Below are 21,439 nucleotides of genomic sequence, written 5' to 3' on the forward strand. Positions count from 1 at the left end.
TAATTTTATACCTTTATGAATGTGAGAAGTGAAAAGCGCAATATTTTGATTTGTGTTTAGTACAAGTATACATTTGTGATTATTTATTGAAGTGAAACTTCTTATGGGACTTCCAACTGACAGCGAAACGCAGCTAACTTCATAGCGTTAAACGCAGCTAACTTCATAGCGTTAAACGCAGCTAGCTTCAAGTTCCAGTTCAAGTTCTTTATTTGCATTCATGTTGTAGGTACATATGGGTATTAAATAACAAATGAGTAGTTTCAAACATGAGCCCTGCAACTTGCAGGGCTCATGTTTGAAGAGGTGTTTTTCTAGCTTTTATTCGACTAGAATAGATTTTTCATGTCTCATGCTCTGAAAGTGGGTCGTTGTTGTTCTAAAAAGTGCGCAGAAAGTGATACGTTTCTGCTCTAGTGCAGAAAAGTGTTGTACTCCTCTTCGTCCCCGTCCCACGAGCAACACGAGAAACAAAATTGAAAAATAGTGTCTATTTCCCCGCCTGGAACAATTGGAAATTGTTCTAATTTTACGGTCCCGCATTGAAAAAATTGAAAAATGATGTAAGTAAATTGTTATATAAATTGTTGAAATAAATTATTCTTGATTTATTTTGTTGAATTGTATTTACTCGATATCATAAGGCGGGAACCAAAAGGAATACACCAAAAATATTTTTTTAAACCATACACTTGCGTAAATGAGCAAAGGCAGTATCTTATACAGCCACAGTTAAACGTTTGTACGATATTAAATGGGTTTTTAAAGTCATTATCACTATATTCGTGAAAATAAAATTAAATATAAGATAAAATTTGCTTATTTTATTCATTAAATTGTTATTTAATATTTAAATTTCTTTATATACTTTTATTATGTTGGCTTAATGAGTGGGATGCCATTGACTATTGGGAGTTTTACAACGAAAAAGTAAAAAATAAAAAAGTAAGAGGCAATCCCGCTGATTTTGATACTAAATTAACCAAATCATTTTAAAATTACTGCAGTTTGATAAGATATGTGTGTTTCCGTAAATATTGCAATCTAAATATTTTTCGCTAGGGGTTATTTATCTTCACACGTGAAAAGTCTCCGATTGCAAGTAAGTCCTTAGGAAAAAAATAATGGCCGCAGGTCTATTAGGTACTTTAGTTACTGATTTTGCAAAATTGCCTTGTCTTGTTTTGTTTCCTCGCATTCGATATGAAAAGTAGAGTGTGACTAGTTCGCGAAAACCAACTTTCCGCACGCTTAACAGCCACGAAAAGTAGCACTTTTTGAGCAACTGTATTAAAAAAAAACAATTTCTACCCCTTCCTATTTTCATTTCCACATTACGAAGTTTCACTTCTTCCGCGCGGAGGGACTCCACGCACTGTTTTTTATTTATTTATTTATTTAATCACATGCAAGTACACAGTGCTGAACCAAAACACTTACACATTAATTACATTAAAACCTTTAAAAATTAAATAACATCATGAAAAAACAAATAAATAAAAAAACATCAAATTAAGCTTATTCTAATACAAATTTCATATGATAAATAAAGATAAAAGTCAACAATAAATAATACTCAAATACAATATAATTCAAACAATATCATTCTATATCATTTAATTTCAGTCAATACCATTCTATGTAGAGCAGTTGTTAAGATACAGCGCCACAAGCCTCACAAACGTCCCTATACTGTCTGCGAACACGTCGACCTCTGGGAGGTGCTGGACCATGTCATTAAGAAGCGCACACGCCCGGCGAGTCGGCGCGTTGTCAGTGCGGCTCATGCGCGTGCGCGCCACGGTGCGCGCGAGCAGCGGCGGCCGGCGACGCGGCGCTACAGCCTGTCCCGAGCCATCTCGAGCACCCCGGCCCGGCACGGCCAGTCCTACCCGCTCTAACACCGCCGAACCACTAACTCTACCATTGAGTAGTTTATAGTAGTGGATCAACGTCAACGTCTTTCTCCTGAACTCGAGCGTATCCAGCCCTACCATCCCTGATACGAATAGCGATGGATACATATATGGGTAGTATCCGTACTGACGCTTATACAAAAACCTAGCGAATTTGCGCTGTATCTTTTTCACCATAGTGGTGTACTTAGATTCGTGCGGATTCCAAATTATGGCTCCAAATTCTAGCCTACTCCGAACGAAAGCATTGTACAGCATGATTGCGACTCTGACATTCGAAAATTGATATGCTACTCTCATTATAAATCCGAGCATTTTACTTGCATTTTGGCATGTCATAGTCACGTGCTGTCTGAAGTCCAATTGTCTATCTAGTGTCAGTCCCAGGTCTCGAATCTCAGTTACACGTTCCATCTGATCGCCGCCTAAAGTATATGTAGCATAGATCGGCGTTCGGGCTCTGGTAAAAGTAATAACTTTACATTTTGCTGCATTAAAATATAACTTATTTCTTTCACTCCAGCTTACCACGGCATCTTTTATAACAATACTGTAAACTTCCATTTGACATTTTCAGAACAGGCTCTAAGCTGTAAAGACAATAAACACGTTACGTTTAAGTTGGATGAAATTGGCAAACCCGATTGCCAATTATGTACAGGAAGTTGCTGATCCAGTGTCTCGTGCTCGTGTTTAATCGCCGACCTGATTTTAGATGCACTACCTACGCTTTTAGAGATGTTGCGATGGTCGTGGTACTCGTGGTAAAAGTATTTTCCGAAGCTGGGCCCACTTTAAGAAGCACTTGGCGTGCATTTAGCGTGGTCGGACTATATAATTATATATATATGTGTAGTGATTAATGATTTGACCTTTTTATTTAATACATTATTCTCCTCCTCCTCCTTGAATCGGGTTCCTCATCACTGAGGGTCGTGGTCACTTCTAGGGAGCAGCTTTTCTTGGACAATTTGCCGCCACCTCTTTCTGTCTGTCGCCGAGTGTAGGGCACCGTGGAGCGTTACATCAAGGGCTGAGCGAATTTGGTCTGTCCACCGCATTGGGCTCCTGCGTCTCGGACTATCGCCTTCGATTTTACTAGTGATTACCGGCTTCTCCAGGTTATCACTGTCTTTCCTGGCAATGTTGCCAAAATACACAAGCACTTTGCGTAAGCAGACAGTAGACAGCCTGGTTGTGATGTTCAGTTCATCAAGGATCGATGCATTAGTGCGGCGCATTATTCTACTTGGCAGAATACGCAAGTGACTGTAAGCCAGGGACAACCGTGCACGCTCAGCAATGTACTAGTTCTTGCGTCCTTTCGAGCGTCATGTCTTGCCCGAAGGAAGTTTCTACGTGGACACCGACGACGCTACCGTCGCTAGTCACATCATAGAAAGATACGGGATAACAATTATTCAGAAAGAAGTGCTTAGTTAATAGTGTAAATGGAAAGCGAAAGTTATCGATATGTGCGCACATCTGCAATTAAATTGGTTTATGTCCATCTACGGTCGTTTTTTTTTAACTACCTTAACACAACACCGATTTTCGAATGTAAGGCGGAGAGGAAGTACAGTAAATAATATACCTAGTGTGTGAATGTGAGGCCCTTGCCACACAGAGAATGAAGGACTTTGGAGCAGGCTATCTAGAACCGAAGGAATTCAAAGCGCTGCCCGTGAGCTCCATCATCCGACACATGGAAATAGTAGAAACACCTCTTAAGTAGGTACTGCTCTTGCGGAGGGGATTACACAAAACATCCCCATGAGCCGAAGTCCTATCCGCAGGGGCCCCCGAAACAGTCTTTGCTATAGTGATAGTTGCATTTTTAACTTAGAATTCCTCTCTGTTTTTACAAGCTTTTTATTAACTTGCAATGTACCTATGTAACAAAGTATGTATGTAATATGTAAGATGTTTGTAAGGGCCAAATCTTGTAAGTTAAATTTCACCCACTTCCCGGTTTCCGATAAGCTGAAAATTTGCATACATATGTAAGTCGGGTGAAAATGCAATATTATGGTACCATCGAGCTGATCTGATGATGGAGACAGGAGGTGGTCATAGGAACTCTGTGATAAAACAACGCAACCTAATTGTGTTTGGGGTTTTTAGAATTGTCTCGATAAGTATTCGTTGCCTCTGGAAAGAAAAGTACAATCAGCGATAAAAGCTTGTACCAAAAATGAAATTTTTGCCAAAAACTTATTAATTGTGTGTAACTCCGCCGCAACTTTATAAATGGCGAGGCCTATAATTGGAGATAATTAATACATAAATACATAAATACCTATCAATCTCTACAGGTACATGTAGGCGTAAATTTAGCCTCGGTTTAGGTACCAATTAAACAGTAGGCATTTGTATGTGAAAATCAAGTATAATTTAAGAAAGGTTTGATTAAAAAGCGCACGTGTATAACGAATATACCGTAGCTAATTTAAATTAATTAGATATTTCGAGTAGAGCTTCGAATTTATAGAAGTATTTGTAATGGTTATTAAGACTAGATATAAATCCATTAAAGTGAAATTGTTAATTGTTGAACTCCGCTCCATTATTGAACAAAGCTACTTTATTTTGCTACAACACAATTGCATTCTGCTGCCACCTAACCTCCTGACGTCCGGGTATCAAAGATTGCTAGCTTAAATTCAACTCTGTCAAATTGACAAAAAGTCAAAACTTAATTGAGGCCTATGTAGCTACTCTGTGTAGGACGCTGGTCGTCAGGAGGTTAAACAACTCAGTATGGTTAGGCCATTCATATCGAAAGCTAGTTCTGATTTTTAGGGTTCCGTGCCCCTTTGGTGTTGCGGGTGTCCATGGGCGGCGGTAATCGCTTACCATCAGGTGATCTCGTTTGCCTCCTATTTCATAAAAAAGGGTAAAAACGGGACCCTATTACTTAGACTCCGCTGTCCATCTGTCCGTCTGCCCGTCTGTCTGTCACCAGGCTGTATCTCATCAACCGTGATAGCTAGATAGTTGAAATTTTTACAGATGATGTATTTCTGTTGCCGCTATAACAACAAATACTAAAAAGTTCGGAACCCTCGGTGGGCGAGTTTGACTCGCACTTTTTTTTTAAATATTTTGTTGTTAGAACAAATACTATGCAGTACCGTATATCCAAGTTTGCAACTTCGAAAGACCTAGGGGCCGATTTTTGAATTTCGAGCGCTCGGTTTTGTGACTCGAAAATCTATGCAATACGATGAAATACTATTTTTGAAATACGAGCGATAAAAATTAAGAACCGAGTGGTGTTGGCCACTCGTTTTAAATTTTATTAGTAGAATTTAAACGCCTAATAGTAGTGGGAATAGTATTGAAGGGAGCCATACCCTCCTCATATTTACCTTCTCAGTGGTAGTCGGATAGTGATGGGGTGGTCATGTGGTTGAACATAGGAATGGTTATGGGGGTGGTTACGGTGGTCATGGGATTATGGGGAGATCATTAGTCAGATTATCAACTTTATCATGGGGGTGTTTACTGACTACTTACTCCATCTCAGCGACAAGCGACCACAAGTCCATTCTATTGTAACCCCTAAAACCTATACTGGCTGGTTACATAATACCTAGGGATGTAATAAAGGAAAGAAAACACAAGAGTCCACTTGATAGTTGTTTTATTTCTTCTTTCAAAACTCCTACATACCCTAAAATACAACTTCTAGCTCAGACTGCTAACGGTAGAGCTGTTGGTTCATTAATATCTGTATTCTTATATTTTTAGGATAAACCACCAACAAACTAGTTGTTTAATTAAATTATATTCAGGTAATCATAAAGTACGAAAAGTTACATCTAAGCATTAAATTTGGCAAGCAACACTGTCCATTAGATCCCAGTAAAACTTGGTTATGATATTAAAGTTATTCATTATAAACGTGACAAAAGCAAAAGGTTACCGATCTATGACAATAACAACTTGAACTTCAAGTAAACTATGAGCTTACTAAGGGCCAACACATACCTGCTGCCACAGACGATGACGACGGTGTTAATTCCTCCTCTGCATTAACTCCTCCTCTCTCCAGACGAACGAGACAGACGACAGAAAAAGTCTGCAGCGGTCAAGAACAGCATTTGGGTCGGAACTCGTGACAATGGCCATGAAGGCGTCCCGATCTTGAGAAGACCCGTCTCTTACATCAGCTTGCCACGCTCAAGGGCACGACCCTCTTTCCTCAGCAACTTGGCAAAGGAAAGCAACATTTGCCTTGGGCTATTAAAACCTGGAAAGAATAAATAACTTAGACTTTGCCGAGTTTGGATTAAGCCGGTTTGCAGTGAAAACACCACATTGCGAGAATTACTTACCCAGTAACCAAAATATGTATCTCCGGAACTATATCCGGCGACAATGGATTTCCACGCAGTTTTATATTAACATCTGTATTTTAATTTTTGCCACAACCAATTTTCTGACACCATTCCATGCGTCTTTTCTTCTTATCCTATTTTTCCATTTCAAATTTAGTGCTCTTTACAACACGAACTCAATGTTACATACATACATACATACATATAATCACGCCTATTTCCCGGAGGGGTAGGCAGAGACCACGGATTTCCACTTGCTGCGATCCTGACATACCTCTTTCGCTTCCTTCACTTTCATAACATTCCTCATACACGCTCGCCGGTTTAGGGTGCTCTTGACCTGGCCTTTCTTCAGGATTTCCCCGATCTGATCAGAGAAAGTCCGCCGAGGTCTGCCCCTTCCAACTCCCGTTTCTACCTCTCCCTTATACACTCTCTTTGTTAGCCTTCTTTCACTCATTCTTTCCACGTGTCCAAACCATCTCAACATACCTTTCTCAATTTTTGTCACTACATCTTCGTTCAGTCCACACTTTTCCCTTATCACACTGTTCCTAATTCTATCTTGTAATCTCACACCACACACACTTCTCAACGCTCTCATTTCCACTGCATTCACTTGGCTCTGATGCCTCTTCTGCCATACCCAACTTTCGCTACCATACATAAGTGTAGGCACCAGCACCCCTCTATGCACAGCCAACCGTGCCTTTTGCGACACCTTCTGGCTGCTCATAAAAGCATTAAGTGCCCCATTCACGCGATTTCCAGCACTCACTCTCCTTTCAATATCTTTATCATGCTTACCGTCCCTAGTGAATAAGGTTCCCAGATACACAAACTCTTTCACTTGTTCTACTCTTTCTTGACCAATCAAAATTTCACGTGTAAGGATGGGACCCAAGACAGAAGTAAAACACAAGACTGTCGAGTAGAAACTGTAGATATAATGCCTTAATTTAAAATATACAATCCTTTATATACTAAATTATCTAGGTTAACTATGAATCACACTACTTGGGAGGTCTACACGTGAAAGGTGTCAAATGGTTGTTAGAGAGTCATCTTACATTACTTTCCGTATATGGATTACATTCCTAACCTAATATGGGGAGAGTCGTCTTACATGACTCTCCGTATATGGTACCGCTAAGCTATATGATCCTTATGATCTAATTACATGTTATTCGAATCCTATAAATACCTAATATTCTATGCCTACACTTCATCTCCCTCCTTTTGGAAAAGGAAAAATGTATTATTGAATATATTTTTTCTTTTTTTTTGACATTTTTTATATTATTGTTTTTATATATATATATATTTTTTACACTTCATTTTTTTTTGACATTTTTTTTTATAATTATTTATCCATAACACAAAAATAATATTCATATGTCTTCCACTATAATAAGTATGGTTCATAATTATGCTAAAATAAAATTTTACTCACATGTTAAAATAAAACCATTAATAATACAAAAATCTCTTATCTTAATAAAATTAAACTCATTTGATAACAAAGTAATTCTTAATTCAATCTCCTCTTCTATTAATTCTCTTATTTCTCATTGTCATTGTCATTGAATAATACGCGTATTTGTCACAATCCTAGGTACCATAAATTACACAGGTTTTTTTTTCATATTGTCAGTATGCATAACTTTTCATAGTATCGTCTTTCCTATTTACTTGCAAGAAAATAATGTTTCACAATTTATTTATTTATCTCTTTCTCTTTTATGACGTCTTCACATGCTTATTATGTTTATTATTTGTTTTCATACTATCTCTTTTATAAAGCATGCACTGTATGCGATTCTCATTGCAAGGGTATACAGCATAATTATCTATTCTGTAGCGCTACAATATCTCTTCAATATATCATATATTCATTAATTCACTCATTTATTATTTTATTCATTATTTCTTTCAGGATACAAGGTATATTTTTATTATTATTTCTTTCTTTAGTGCGCATATATTATTTATACCATTAATTATTACTTAACAGGCAGTTCTTTTAACACTTCCTTTCTTTAACAAACATACCACGTGTCCAAGGACCTTCACGAAAGGTAGCTCGACCGAATCATGATCAGGTAACAAGGATTTCGTGCCTGCCCTTGTATCCCGGTGTACCTTGCTACATTGTTTTAATTCGCACAACAGTTCCCTTCGGGCCACTGAAGCTAACGAATATCATTACTACCGCTCTCATATAATCTCTTTTAAAATAATTAATTTTCCTCATAATCTAAAAACAATTATTATCCGCTTCATATTACTCACAAACCATCAAAACTACAACATATAAGGATTTAATTCGCTCTTAGGTGATCAGGCTAATTGCATCATAAAAACTTATCTGCTTAGCTTTGCCATCTTTAACACAACTTTATAAACCTCACAATTTTAATCTTCTATCTTCGCGAATTTTATCTTTAAACCAGTCCTTTACATTGTAATAACTTCATTTTCTAAAATAATCATTTAACTTCACTTTACAAAATATTACCTACGAACATTTAATTTTCCATATCCCATAGTAAAATAATATCAAGTTTTATTTCATAGACATATCATAATATTTAACCTTTTTTCGTTTAATCTTTGTTACATATATGTATTCCACGTTTATATCACTTACTTTCTTCCTAGTTATTTGTTTATCATGCATCAAGTCCGTGTTAACAAAGTAAAAACCGGTAAAAAAAATTATTTTTAAATATAAAGTGCAAGTTAAATATCCACATGTACACTTAAAAAATAATTAAAATCTCGAACACAATTATTGAGTGTACCTTAATATAATAGGAGTCCATTTCTTCTTGTCTATTTGGGTCCACTTAGAGTCATCCAGCCGCGCCCACAGCTTTCGTTACTGGTTAGCAATAACCGTCATCACATACACATGCAGTCTTGGTTCGCGGATTTGCACAGTACTTTATCCGAATAGTTAAATCACGTTTTCACATTCACGCTGATAGATTTCTCACAAAAATAGTTTTATTTACGTTATATTAGCAAACCGACGCTGGTATATCACTTGCCTTCTTGTCCATATTATGTCTTGCTTTATTTAATTTTACGTATGTTTATCACTAGAGTCCACTTTCCCACACATTATTTTAGTTTATTTAAATTATTGTTTGTTTTTCACTTTCAGTTTTTGCTTTTTGATATTTTAGTTTTTCACTGTTTTTTTTTTCTTGCGAATGTCCACATATTAAGAGTTTTAAATTATTTTCTTGAATTATTTACTCGAAATTTTGCCATTGAAGCGCGCCCCGCCAGTGCAGAACCACCTACTGCACCGGCAGGCGCCATATGGCGTAGACTTTACGCCACTGGCAGGATCGCCATGTAAGGATGGGACCCAAGACAGAAGTAAAACACAAGACTGTCGAGTAGAAACTGTAGATATAATGCCTTAATTTAAAATATACAATACTTTATATACTAAATTATCTAGGTTAACTATGAATCACACTACTTGGGAGGTCTACACGTGAAAGGTGTCAAATGGTTGTTAGAGAGTCATCTTACATTACTTTCCGTATATGGATTACATTCCTAACCTAATATGGGGAGAGTCGTCTTACATGACTCTCCGTATATGGTACCGCTAAGCTATATGATCCTTATGATCTAATTACATGTTATTCGAATCCTATAAATACCTAATATTCTATGCCTACACTTCAGTTTGTCATATATTCTTCCTTTTCAAATACCATTACTTTCGTCTTACTTACATTAATTTTCATTCCTTTCCTTTCAAAAGATCCAAGCATTCTAGTTACCATCTCCTGCAACTCTTCACCCGATGACGCTAGCAATACCAGGTCATCAGCGTAAAGAAGACATTTGACGGGTAACCCACTCATTCTCAGCCCACATTCATCATTTCTCAAATCATGCAAACTACTGTCCATGAACAGATTAAACAGCCACGGTGACGCTACACATCCCTGCCTAACACCCTTTTCGATGCTAAACCACTCAGTGTACGACCCGTTTACTCTCACACAAGCACTGGAATCCTCATAGAGCGATTTCAGTGCCTGAATGAGACGGCCGCTCAATCCATACACCGACAGTACCGACCAAAGTTCATTCCTCACCACTCTGTCATAAGCCTTTTCCAAATCCACGAAAGCGCAATAGACCTTCTGACCTTTAGCCAAATGCTTTTCGGCTATGCATCGCAAGGAAAAGACTTGATCCGTACATCCCATACCCTTTCGGAATCCCGCTTGTGCATCCCATACTTTCTCATCGGTTTCTTTCACTACTCTTTTAATCAATATCTTTGCATACAATTTGCCGACGACGCTGAGTAAGCTAATGCCTCTGTAGTTTTTGCAATCCAGTTGTGATCCCTTTCCTTTGTAAAGAGGTACAATGACGGCCTTGCACCAGTCCCTGGGCACTTGACCAGTTCTCAAGCACATATTGAAAAGGCGGTACAACTGACTTGCTACAATGCCTTGTCCAGCTTTCAGCATCTCGACAGAAACTCTATCATATCCTGCAGCCTTTCCTGATTTCATTCCTTTCAACGCTTTCACAATTTCATCCATGCTAATACTATCTTCGTTCTCCGACACGTTCTCAATGCTTTCATTCAACTCCGAAATTGACGTGCTTGCCTCCTCTTTATCAAACAAACTTTCAAAATACTCTTTCCATCTTTCTAAGATGCATTCTTCCTCATTCACTAATCTTCCATTCTTGTCTTTTATTGACTTTAGCTCAGAACTCTGGGTGTTACCCCTGGCTAAACGAACGGACTTCCAGAAAAACTTTATATTTGTTTGGAAATCTTGAGACAGCCTTTCTTCCATTTTATCTTTCTGTTCGTCTTTCTTTCTGTCTACTAATTCCTTTACTAAAACTTTCATTCTTCTATAATCCTTTTTCGCTTCACTGACTTCGTCATATGAAGCCGTGTGATTTCTTTGGTTAGCTCTTGTGGCTAACCAATCCAACCACAACTGTTTCTTCTTACACACAGCTTCTTGCACTTCTTTATCCCACCAAACATTCTTCTCCTTTTTTCCTTTGTGCCTCTTCCTCACTCCACATACTTCACTTGCCACACTTACTACTTTATTTTTAAAACTATTCCACAATTGTTCAGTCTCACTAATCTCATCCATACCATTGAATTCGGTTTTTAATCTACTCCTATACTCATCATTTACTCCTTCTTGTTGCAAATTCTCCACTTTTATTCTTTTTAAATCGGCAGTAACTGTACAGGGTCGTTGTCTCCATCCTTTAAACAAGCCACTTAATCGGCACATTACCAGGAAGTGGTCAGTATGGATACCCGACCCTCGATACACCCTGGAGTCGATAACATTCTTCCTAATTCTTTCATCCACTATCACAAAGTCAATCATACTTTTCCTAACATTCTCCGCCTCTCGAGTGTATAGGTGAATCCATTTGTGGTCAAACATCGTGTTTGTTACACAAAGGTTCCACTCTTGGCAAATTTCTAACACGCTTCTCCCATTATCATTCACTCTCTCGTCACCGTACATTCCAAGAACCTTTTCAAATCCGTCCCTTTTTATTCCTACCCAGCCATTGAAGTCACCTAACAAAACTAATCTTTCATTACTCTTACATACTTTCAAAACCTCTCTCAGTTCATCCCAAAATATCTGCCTTTCATCCCGAACGCGCTGTGAGATACTCGCACCCCGGTCTACTGGAGCGTAAACGCCTACCAAAAATATGCGCATCATTCCCACTTTCAGTCTAATCCACATCAGTCTGGAATTCACACATTCAAATTCTCTCACACACTCAGCCATTCTTGCGGAAAGTACAACACCAACTCCCTGACAGGCGCGATCCGAACTAGGTACCCCAGACCAATACGCCGTGTAGGTTCCATGCAAGGTGGTATCGCATCCTTTCCGTTTCGTCTCATTAACACACAAAATATCAATTTTTCTCTCATCCATCATCTGCAAAACCTCATTTAATTTATCTTCCATTCCTCCTCCAACATTCAGCGTATCAAAGCGGCTCTCCGCGAGCCGCTTGTCGCCCCCGCGAGAAACGAGACGTGACGGGTGGCGTACCACGTCGCCGCCATTCGGATGATTATTATAATTTTGAATCTCCATTGCGTTCCCACGAGTAAAAGGGATTTAAATGTCCACAACAGCAGAGCCCTGTACTGAAGCAAGGCGGTTCACCACTGTGTCCTGTGACCGCCAACACAGACACCCTCCGTTCAACGCCAGTACTACCCTCTGGCTATGCATCCCTCGGCACGGGTCGGCTAACACCTTGGATTTGGGGGTTTTATATTGGAGTTTTCCTTCTCCTAGACGGGTTGCAGCCCAAAGCTAACGAGGCCCATCTCCCCGGGTTATATTTTGGAGTTTTCCTTCTCCTAGACGGGTTGCAGCACAATGCTAACGAGGCCCATCTCCCCGAAATGTTGCCAGTCATATTGTGCTACCTTTTCAAACATGTAGGTTTAATTACCTATCGACACAATATTAAGGAAATAACTGAAAAACAAATATTTCTATTTGTAAGTAAACTATATAATTAAATTAAATCATGTTCAATATTTCTATAAAGAAATTATCACTAACAGAAATAATAATAAACGAAGTTACACCAAAACCACTAGATGGCGCTATGTGACACTATACTGCGGTGCGGTCTTTCCAGTGAAGTCAAATATGCGTAGTTTTAAAGTAAATGCGAAAATATTCGTGACATTTGTATAAGGCAATTATTTATCTCTTGTTCGATTTCGAGCGCTCTAATCTCAAAAAAAAAAAAAATGTTTATTTCAGACAGTGTCCATAAAAATGTTAGTTGTAGTACAAACTTAAAACTTAAAATTGCCCCTTTGTGCTAACTTTGTACCACTCGAAAAATAGCGAAATATTTGTCCTATTTCTGGTATTATCAATACAATGATATAATAATATGAGGTTACTAGACTAGTTTTAAATAGTGTAAACGCGTTTTTACTACTCACTCACGCATAGTCACTACCCACTAGGCCAGACCATCCGTCAAACAACATCAAATAGATTTAGATTTAGATTAATTTATTTCAGGATAAATATTACACTATAAATTTGCATCAATGTCAAAATTGTGCTTATCTTCTTACCATGATCGTCAAACATTACATACTAAAAAATACAAAATAAATTAAAATAATTTTCTCTCCCAATAAGGATCGTCATATTAGCAATTTAGAATCATCATTAAATGTCAAATAAAATAAAATATCACAAAAGAAGAATGTCGTTTTTAAAATACAATAAATCATTTGTATCATAAATAAAATTACATATATCATTACAAATTCAATTCCATGAAGTCACTTATAGAGTACAGAGGGTTATCCAACAAAAGGTTTCTCAATTTGCGCTTAAATGCTTCGTCACACGGCTCATTTTTTAGGTCAGCAGGTAGTTGTTCGATAAAACACCTCTATAATTACTTAGTTCTACATAATTAACTATATACCACATATTAATTATTATTATTTCTGTGATCGCTTATTAATGTTGATAATTTCATAAGGAATTTATTATTAGCTGTAAAATTTGACATGTTTAATTAAGTATTGAATTGCATATAAATTGAAATGGCTTGGTTATACTGTAGTAGTTTTCGACTGTCAACATGCGCGTGAGTTTCTTGCTGTGTCTTCTTGTCGCGCTTGCGCAGGCCCGACGTTATCGAACTAAAAACATAGTAAGTTATTTGTACGACTGTTTATAAAAGACATACCGCGTGTGGCCTGTAATAAGAGCAAAAAATTAAACTGTAGGATGTACTCCTCATACCGACCAACATTTGTTCAGCGACTTTTAAAAATAACGTGTTTTGATTTTTAATACAGTTTAAAGTTTTTTCCAAGACGCAATGTATTGCGAATTTTGTTATGTTTAAGGTGTGACAGTGACAGGCAACGTCAATTACAATGATAATGGCGTACATTGAAGATAATATTTATTTTGTATGAAAAATACGAAGTCTAAAGTCTTCATTATTTTTAAAAGTCGCTGAACAAATGTTGGTCAGTTTGAGGAGTATAGCCTACAGTTTAATTTTTTGCTCCTATTACAGGCCACATGCGGTATGTTAAGAGCCCGTTATTGATATTAGTCGCAAAAATGTAAAATTGTTAGATTTAGTCGGTGAAATTGTACACCTTTTTTACGCAATAGAAATAACAAGTAAGTACTGGTTTCTATTAGCACGTCTTCTCATTTCGCAGTTTTGTAAATCATTTTTTTTTTTTTTTTTTTACTTTCTAAATTATATAATACATATTTTTCTGATGGACGTTTAGGTAAACGCGCGTAAAACACTGATTTTGTCGGTCTTATTTGTAAATTTCGTAAAGTTTGGACTGCTAAAAATGGTAATTTTGTATTACACATGTCCTGTACTCCACTACAGACTACATTTTTATTATTATGACTTTGAAGTAGTGTAAATGAAATTTAGACGAAATCAATTTTCTCCAGAAATTACTTCAAAATAAGTGAACCTTTCTCTGAAAAGACTTAATTTCAACGTAATTTTGATACTTAAACAATCTGCAACATTTGCTGAAACTGTTCTTATACATCATTTTGTATAATTTACCACCATAATTTATTGATGAATTTTTAAAAACTGCCCCGTCATATATTACCGGTGACGCACGCTAGCGACCTCATTATTAAAAGGCAAGATGAGAAGACGTGCTAATAGAAACCAATACTTGTTATTTAGATATTACGTAACAAAAGGTGTACAACTATAGAGCAACTGTTGTCATGCTATGAGGAAGTAGTTGGGCCGCTTTTATTCCTTATATATTTAAACGACTTTCCCACTATAGCGGACCAATTGTGTGTTCTTTTTGCCGACGACGCCACCATATTTTTCTCTTGTGATCGTTCGAATATTACTCTTCAAAGGGATATAAATGTAGCTCTCACGAAAATTATAAACTGGCTCAACCACTTAAATCTCAAATTAAATGTAAATAAAACCAAGCTTATTCAGTTTAGGAACTATGGAACCTCTCCTGTCTCGGCTGTCTCTAAGTATATCGGAATCAGGAACCACTATAGAGGAAGTAAACAGTATAAAATTTCTAGGTGTACACGTTGATTCTCATTTAAATTGGAAGGCTCACATCGAGCAATTAAACAAGAAAATATCTAAAAACTGTTACGCATTATCCATACTATCAGAGAATTGCTCTGAAAATATAGTTATTAGTGCCTACTATGGTAACGTGTATCCGCTATTAACCTACGGAGTTATTTTCTGGGGTAATTCTGTGGATGTGAATAAAACATTATTACTACAAAAAAGATGCTTAAAAATAATTTATCGCATGAATTTTAGAGACTCACTTCGGGACGTTTTCCGAGAGAAACGCTTTCTTACATTGACAGGAATTTACATTTTAGAAGTAAGTTTTTTTGAAAAAAAAGCAGCCTAATTACTTTACAGCTCTTTCAAGGCAGGCAAAAAGGAGTATACGTCAGTTCCTGCCGTATATTTGTGTGGTGTTCCTCTAAATAGAGTGTCACGGTTCAAGTACCTTGGGCACTGGGTCACCGAGGACCTCCAAGATGATGCTGACATGGAGAGGGAGCGCAGGGAATTGTCAGTAAGGTTATGCTGTCACGTAGGTTCGCACGGTGTGACGGGAATGTCAAAAAGACCCTTTTTAAGGCTTTTTGTCAGTCCTTTTACGCGTGCAGCCTGTGGACAAATTACACTAAAAAGACCCTCAATGCCCTGCGCGTCCAATACAATAATGGTTTCCGCATGCTGATGGGACTGCCACGTTACTGTAGCGCTTCGGGTATGTTTGCGGAGGCTAGAGTGGACGCGTTCAGTGCTATAATCCGCAAACGTACTACCTCCCTCATGCGCCGGGTACGTGACAGTTCCAACAGTTTGCTTCAGCTCATCCATGGGAATCCAGCTGGTACACTTTGGAGGCACTGGAATGACCTACATATGGGCTCTAGAGGCACAGTGTATAATTTAATGTAAATAGTAAATTGTAATTTTAATTTTTAATTGTAATGTTAATTTTAATTTTAATTTTAATTGTAATTTTAATTTTAATGTATTGTCAATTTATTTTATGTATTTTTAAGTTTAATGTGTAAGTTTTATCTATGGGTTTTTGCCTGCAATAAATATATTGAATTGAATTGAATTGAATTTAAATTCTGAAATTTTGTTTTCCAGTTCTGGGTAAGATTTTTCTCCTTCCGCTATTCCAAAAAATACTAAGTTTTTCTTCCTATTATGTCTCTCCATACGATGGATCCGGTCACCTACGGCCACTTCCTTCTACGGCCATCGTGGAAATTCTTACATCGGCCATATCCCTGTTCGGTCTTTTCCTATTACGGCCATTTCCCCAAAGGACCACAATACAGATTCCTACTATGGCCATTTCCCCGAAAGACCACAATACAGATTCCTACTAAGGCCATTTCCCCGAAAGACCACTGTGCAAATTCCTAGTTCAGCCGTTTCCCCGACCTACCTCATCGGGTAGCAAGATTCGGCTCCTATATATAGGAGGTATATTAGAAGGAACAGTATGTTTGGCGAAACAAATGTATAGACAAGGTGCCTATAGAAAAATAAATAAATAAATTAATAAAAATAAATAATAAAAAATGTGGTCTTAAAGGAAAATATCAAGTTTATTACAGAAAACTTAAAACAGAACTTCTAAGGCCAACCTAGCACGTAAAATTAAGAAGACATACAATTAGGCAATCGACTTATATGGAGTACGTAGGCTAGACAGTGTTTTTTTACTTAAATTATTATTTCTTATTGCCTTTTTTATCCTTGTCTGGTTTAAGTAAAAGAGTTAGGAAAATTATTTTATTTAAAAATGACATGGGAGTTATTTCATTGGCTTCCAGTTTTTTTCAAAAGCACTTTGTATTTCCGGTCAAAGATTATAACATCAGGTTTTCTGTTTTTTTTTCTTTTGAAAAATATGCTGAAAAACTTTGTTTTCATAATGAAACGCCTCTTTCCTCAAACATTTTAAAAACAGGAACAAGTTCGGCGTTTTGGGTAGTATCGTGTTTAAACGATGGTGCCAACCCTCAATAGCGTTCGTAGTTCGAAATTTGTCTTCGGAACAACAGATTCCCTCCACCGTTACTTTGTTGAACCAAAAGTCTTCAAAATATTATTTATAATTCAACACAACGGTAGTCATTGGCTTTGGAGTATCGTTTAGCAGCGTAGACCATGTTTGTTTTATTTTATTAGCCGGCAGATAAGGCAGATGGGTAACTTTTCTTGTCAACCTTCGTCCGTACGGTGTTTTGTTTAAGTTAAGCTTTTTAGCCTTTCTCCTTACTGCCCTGCTATAGTGAACCTGGCAGCCGGTTACAATGGCATGCGGAAAAACTGCACGAACACTGTTTAAAATCGCCAATTCGTAGTCACATTTGAATCTGACAATGTTGACACAAAGTTTTTCTTTCAACGCATGAAAGAATCGTAAATACGTCTTCTGTTCCTTATTGGGGAGTAATCCGTATATAACTGGAACGAGATTTATGGTCTCGTCCGTCGAATTATTATCTAAATGAACCGCAAACAATTGATAAAATGGATGCGGGGCAGCATGAAATGTTCCATCTGCGTAATAAGATCCGTCCAGATTCTTAATTAGATCTTTACCCATTTTAGACGCAAATATTAAAATTTTGTCATGAAGACCATCTTCGTATATTAAAAAATCTTTAGCTAATGTACCAGCTATACGAACGTCTGCTAATTCTCGAAAACTGAGTTTGTCGGTGTCCAAAAACCTTTTTCTAGCCGCATACAGTCCATTTTTAACCGATGAAAACAGTGGGATGTACTTAGCAAATCGTTGGCCTTTTCTACCTATCAAGTTTTCCACGTAACTCTCGTAAATCTGTTGTACAGAGGTCAAATTGATGCATACTTCTTTTTTTACAGGCTTCTAACATTATGTCTATTTCTCTTTTCACGTAGTTTGGTCTGCACTGGTGATTTTTATTCACACGCAATACTTTATTTCCTTTTGGATCAATTGTTATTGACGCATAACAGTTGCCTCTATCGGTGCATCGCCAAAGGGTTGTGCCGTTTTGGTTTTTCTTCCCCGTGCGCAAGTTATATTCATATATTGGTAGCCCTTATGTAATGCAATGGGCTTACCTTTTCGACTTTTTATGAACTGCAATTCGTCACAGTCCGACAGTCCAGGGGTGTTGGAGAGGTTGGGATTGGTAGTTCCTAAGAGGATAGCCCAGGATGTGGACGGGGCGGTAGCGCCGCGCCGCTGGCCATGCCTGTTGCAGCGGCCTTCCGCTCGCATATGCTACGCGAGGCACGCTCATACCTCGCGCGCTCTGTTGACTCTGCATTCAATGCTCAGTACTCGTACACAGATGCCGACATGTTCGCTAATAGTTTAGCATACTTATGCAATACTGCTAAACATTTTCTAAATTCTAAATATTGTAATTAAATTGATTGTAATGAATTGTACATTTTATCATTCTTGACATTTTATAAACTTAACATTGTAATTATTTGACTGAATTTGTAAATATCTTTCTTGACATTCTATCTGTTTGCATGTATTTTTTTTTTGTAATTTTTCTGACATTTATATATCTATTGTTCTAGGGTGTAAGTGAATTGGTGTTGTACTGTAAGCTTGCACTGTATTAAATAAACAATAAACTAAACTCTCCCCGCGAACCCTACTCACCCCATTTTACGGTATCCCTAGAGCAGTTACCCTATGTTTGTCGCATGAAAAAGCGATAGATGGAATGTATGTATATCTAAAATATTTAATATGTTTTAGCGAGACCAAACACTGCCCGGCAAAAGTGACGAAACTGTAAGTTTATTAAAGTACTAGCTGTACCCGCGGCTTCACTCGCGTGCATTTCGTTCAGTTATTTTCATCCCTTCATGGAGTTTTAGAAATAAAAAGGGGGTGTTATTAAGATTAACCCTATCAGTTTCCCATTTTCTATAGGCAGGTGGGCTAAAATTTTTGTATATTATACTTACTCTCGTGAAAAGCTTATCTTGCGATGTCATTTGTGAGCAAGGCTCGGAACCGGTTTTCTCTTTATAGAAAAAATACCGGTATTATTACGTCCTTTTTCGTTCTTTGGTTTATTATTTAATTTTTAATGAGACAATCTAATAATACGAAGTTGTTACCTAAATACATGATTCATCATTCGTAATTACGACAGTCGGAATTAGGATGAGTCGGAATGATAAAATTCGAGTCGGTTATTAGACTGCGGGTTGCAGCTATTATCATATATTATCCGCAACCGATCGCGCGCTTCTGCGTCTCACATAATCATAATTATTAAAAACGTTAAAGATTAAAAATGTTTACAAAAACATTGAATTTCGCATTTTAAAAGTATAAATATTATTATTTTTCACAACGACGGGACTTAACCACGCCACGGGACAACGCCGTCCTCGAAACGTCGGAGGTAAATTTAAAACTTATTTTACGCAATTAAGTCCCGTCGTTGTGAATAATAATGAGTAAAAATCGTGAAAGTTTAAATCAGTTTTATAAATATAATGTTTTAATCATTTTTCCATGAGCTTTTGCCCTCTTAAAGTACCAAATTTGTCGTTTATTCATACAAACTTTCACCCCCCCCCCCCCTACCATTTCACCTAAAGGGTTGATATTTTAAAATTTTAGTTTATAACTAACTTGTACCTATTGTAATTAATCGATTTTCAAAATTTCAACAAAATTTTCCGTAGTTTAGGATCAAAATACGTGTTTGAGTTAGAGACATTTTATTTCATAATAGCCTCAATTTCAATATCTACTTAATAAAACTCTACTTTACTCTGCTTATTTTCGGACATCATACAATCTAAACCGCCGAAGATAATCACATTAAAACATTATACATATTCAATGTTTTTGTAAACATTTTTAATCTTTGGCATGTTCTCATTTGTATGGAAATCGTCACCGCCACGCGGTATATTTGTTTTACGAGAAAATGTATTATTATAACATTTAAAACTTTCGCGGTTTGAACACATATTAAATCACATTTACAACTGGGTCTATCGCGAATTTATTTAGTTACCTTTATTTACCGACGTTTCGACACAGGTTACAAAAATCTCTGTTTTGACATTTTGTTGGGACGTCAGTTAGCCGCGACCACGACCAGTGTAACCTGTGTCGAAACGTAACAAAATAAATTCGCGATAGACCCGGTTGTAAATGTGATTTAAAATGTATTAGTGCCTAGTTTAAAGTGATATTTTTCAGAATGATGAATAAATGGGCTACAATATCCAATTTTTATTTAGTGCAAATCGCCACACTGTGACTGTAACAGCCAAAATTATCACAAAAACTACATAACAATTTAATTTTTTGTACAATAACGATTTTTTTATTAGAAACGTTTAATAATTATTTCAAAAATGAATTCCTCGTCCCTAAATTATACTAAAATGATGTATAACTTGCCCTAGTTGCTAAGAACAGGAAGAAATATAGCATAGATTGGACCCTTTCACCCCCCCTCTTGGGGAGGTATGGACGGTACGATCTCGTGGCTACCGGGAACAATCGTGCCAAGCGGCATCGCCTGAGACTAAAGTGCATACTGCTCCATACATTTTTGCTCATTATTAACCCTACTACTACTCCACGCGTTCCCGAGAAAAATGGTCTTCACAGACAGACGGACGGATGGACAACAAAATAATCCTATAAGGGGTACCTTTTGAGGTACGGAACCCTAAAAACACCAAACCGAATACAGAATCCCCTCCTATGAAATCGAAGTCGGTTCAAAATACGTCTACGTAAATAAGGCCCCCGCGGCATTGTGCCAATGAGGCTGCCTGCATTTTCTGTGAATTGGTATCGCCGGAATGCAATGAGGGGTACCGCGCTTAATTTCGCCGCTGGGAGCGCTAGTGTATATGGAGGTCTTTCAAAATGTCAAATTTTTGGGGATTTCAAACTTTTTTATCGGGAATTTTCACTCCTTATTCGTAATTTAAACTTTAAACATAGGTTAAAAGTTAATAGAATAAGTTACTAATATAATATGGAAATTGTAT

General features: G+C 37.2%; 2 protein-coding genes across 2 annotated transcripts in view; both read right to left on the reverse strand.

Annotated features, from left to right (window-relative positions):
- LOC134751787 (spherulin-2A-like) overlaps positions 1 to 21,439 on the reverse strand; it is a 500,532-nt gene that overhangs the window by 299,228 nt on the left and 179,865 nt on the right. The gene's annotated exons all lie outside the window — the stretch shown is intronic.
- Positions 9,115 to 12,408, reverse strand: LOC134751686 (uncharacterized). The gene is made up of 2 exons (XM_063687131.1): positions 10,740 to 12,408; positions 9,115 to 9,143 (listed from the first exon to the last, which is right to left on the reverse strand). The coding sequence occupies exons 1-2, from the start codon at positions 12,406 to 12,408 to the stop codon at positions 9,115 to 9,117; spliced, it is 1,698 nt and encodes a 565-aa protein (XP_063543201.1).

This window comes from Cydia strobilella, chromosome 23, assembly GCF_947568885.1.
Source record: "Cydia strobilella chromosome 23, ilCydStro3.1, whole genome shotgun sequence".
Lineage (NCBI taxonomy): Eukaryota > Metazoa > Arthropoda > Insecta > Lepidoptera > Tortricidae > Cydia > Cydia strobilella.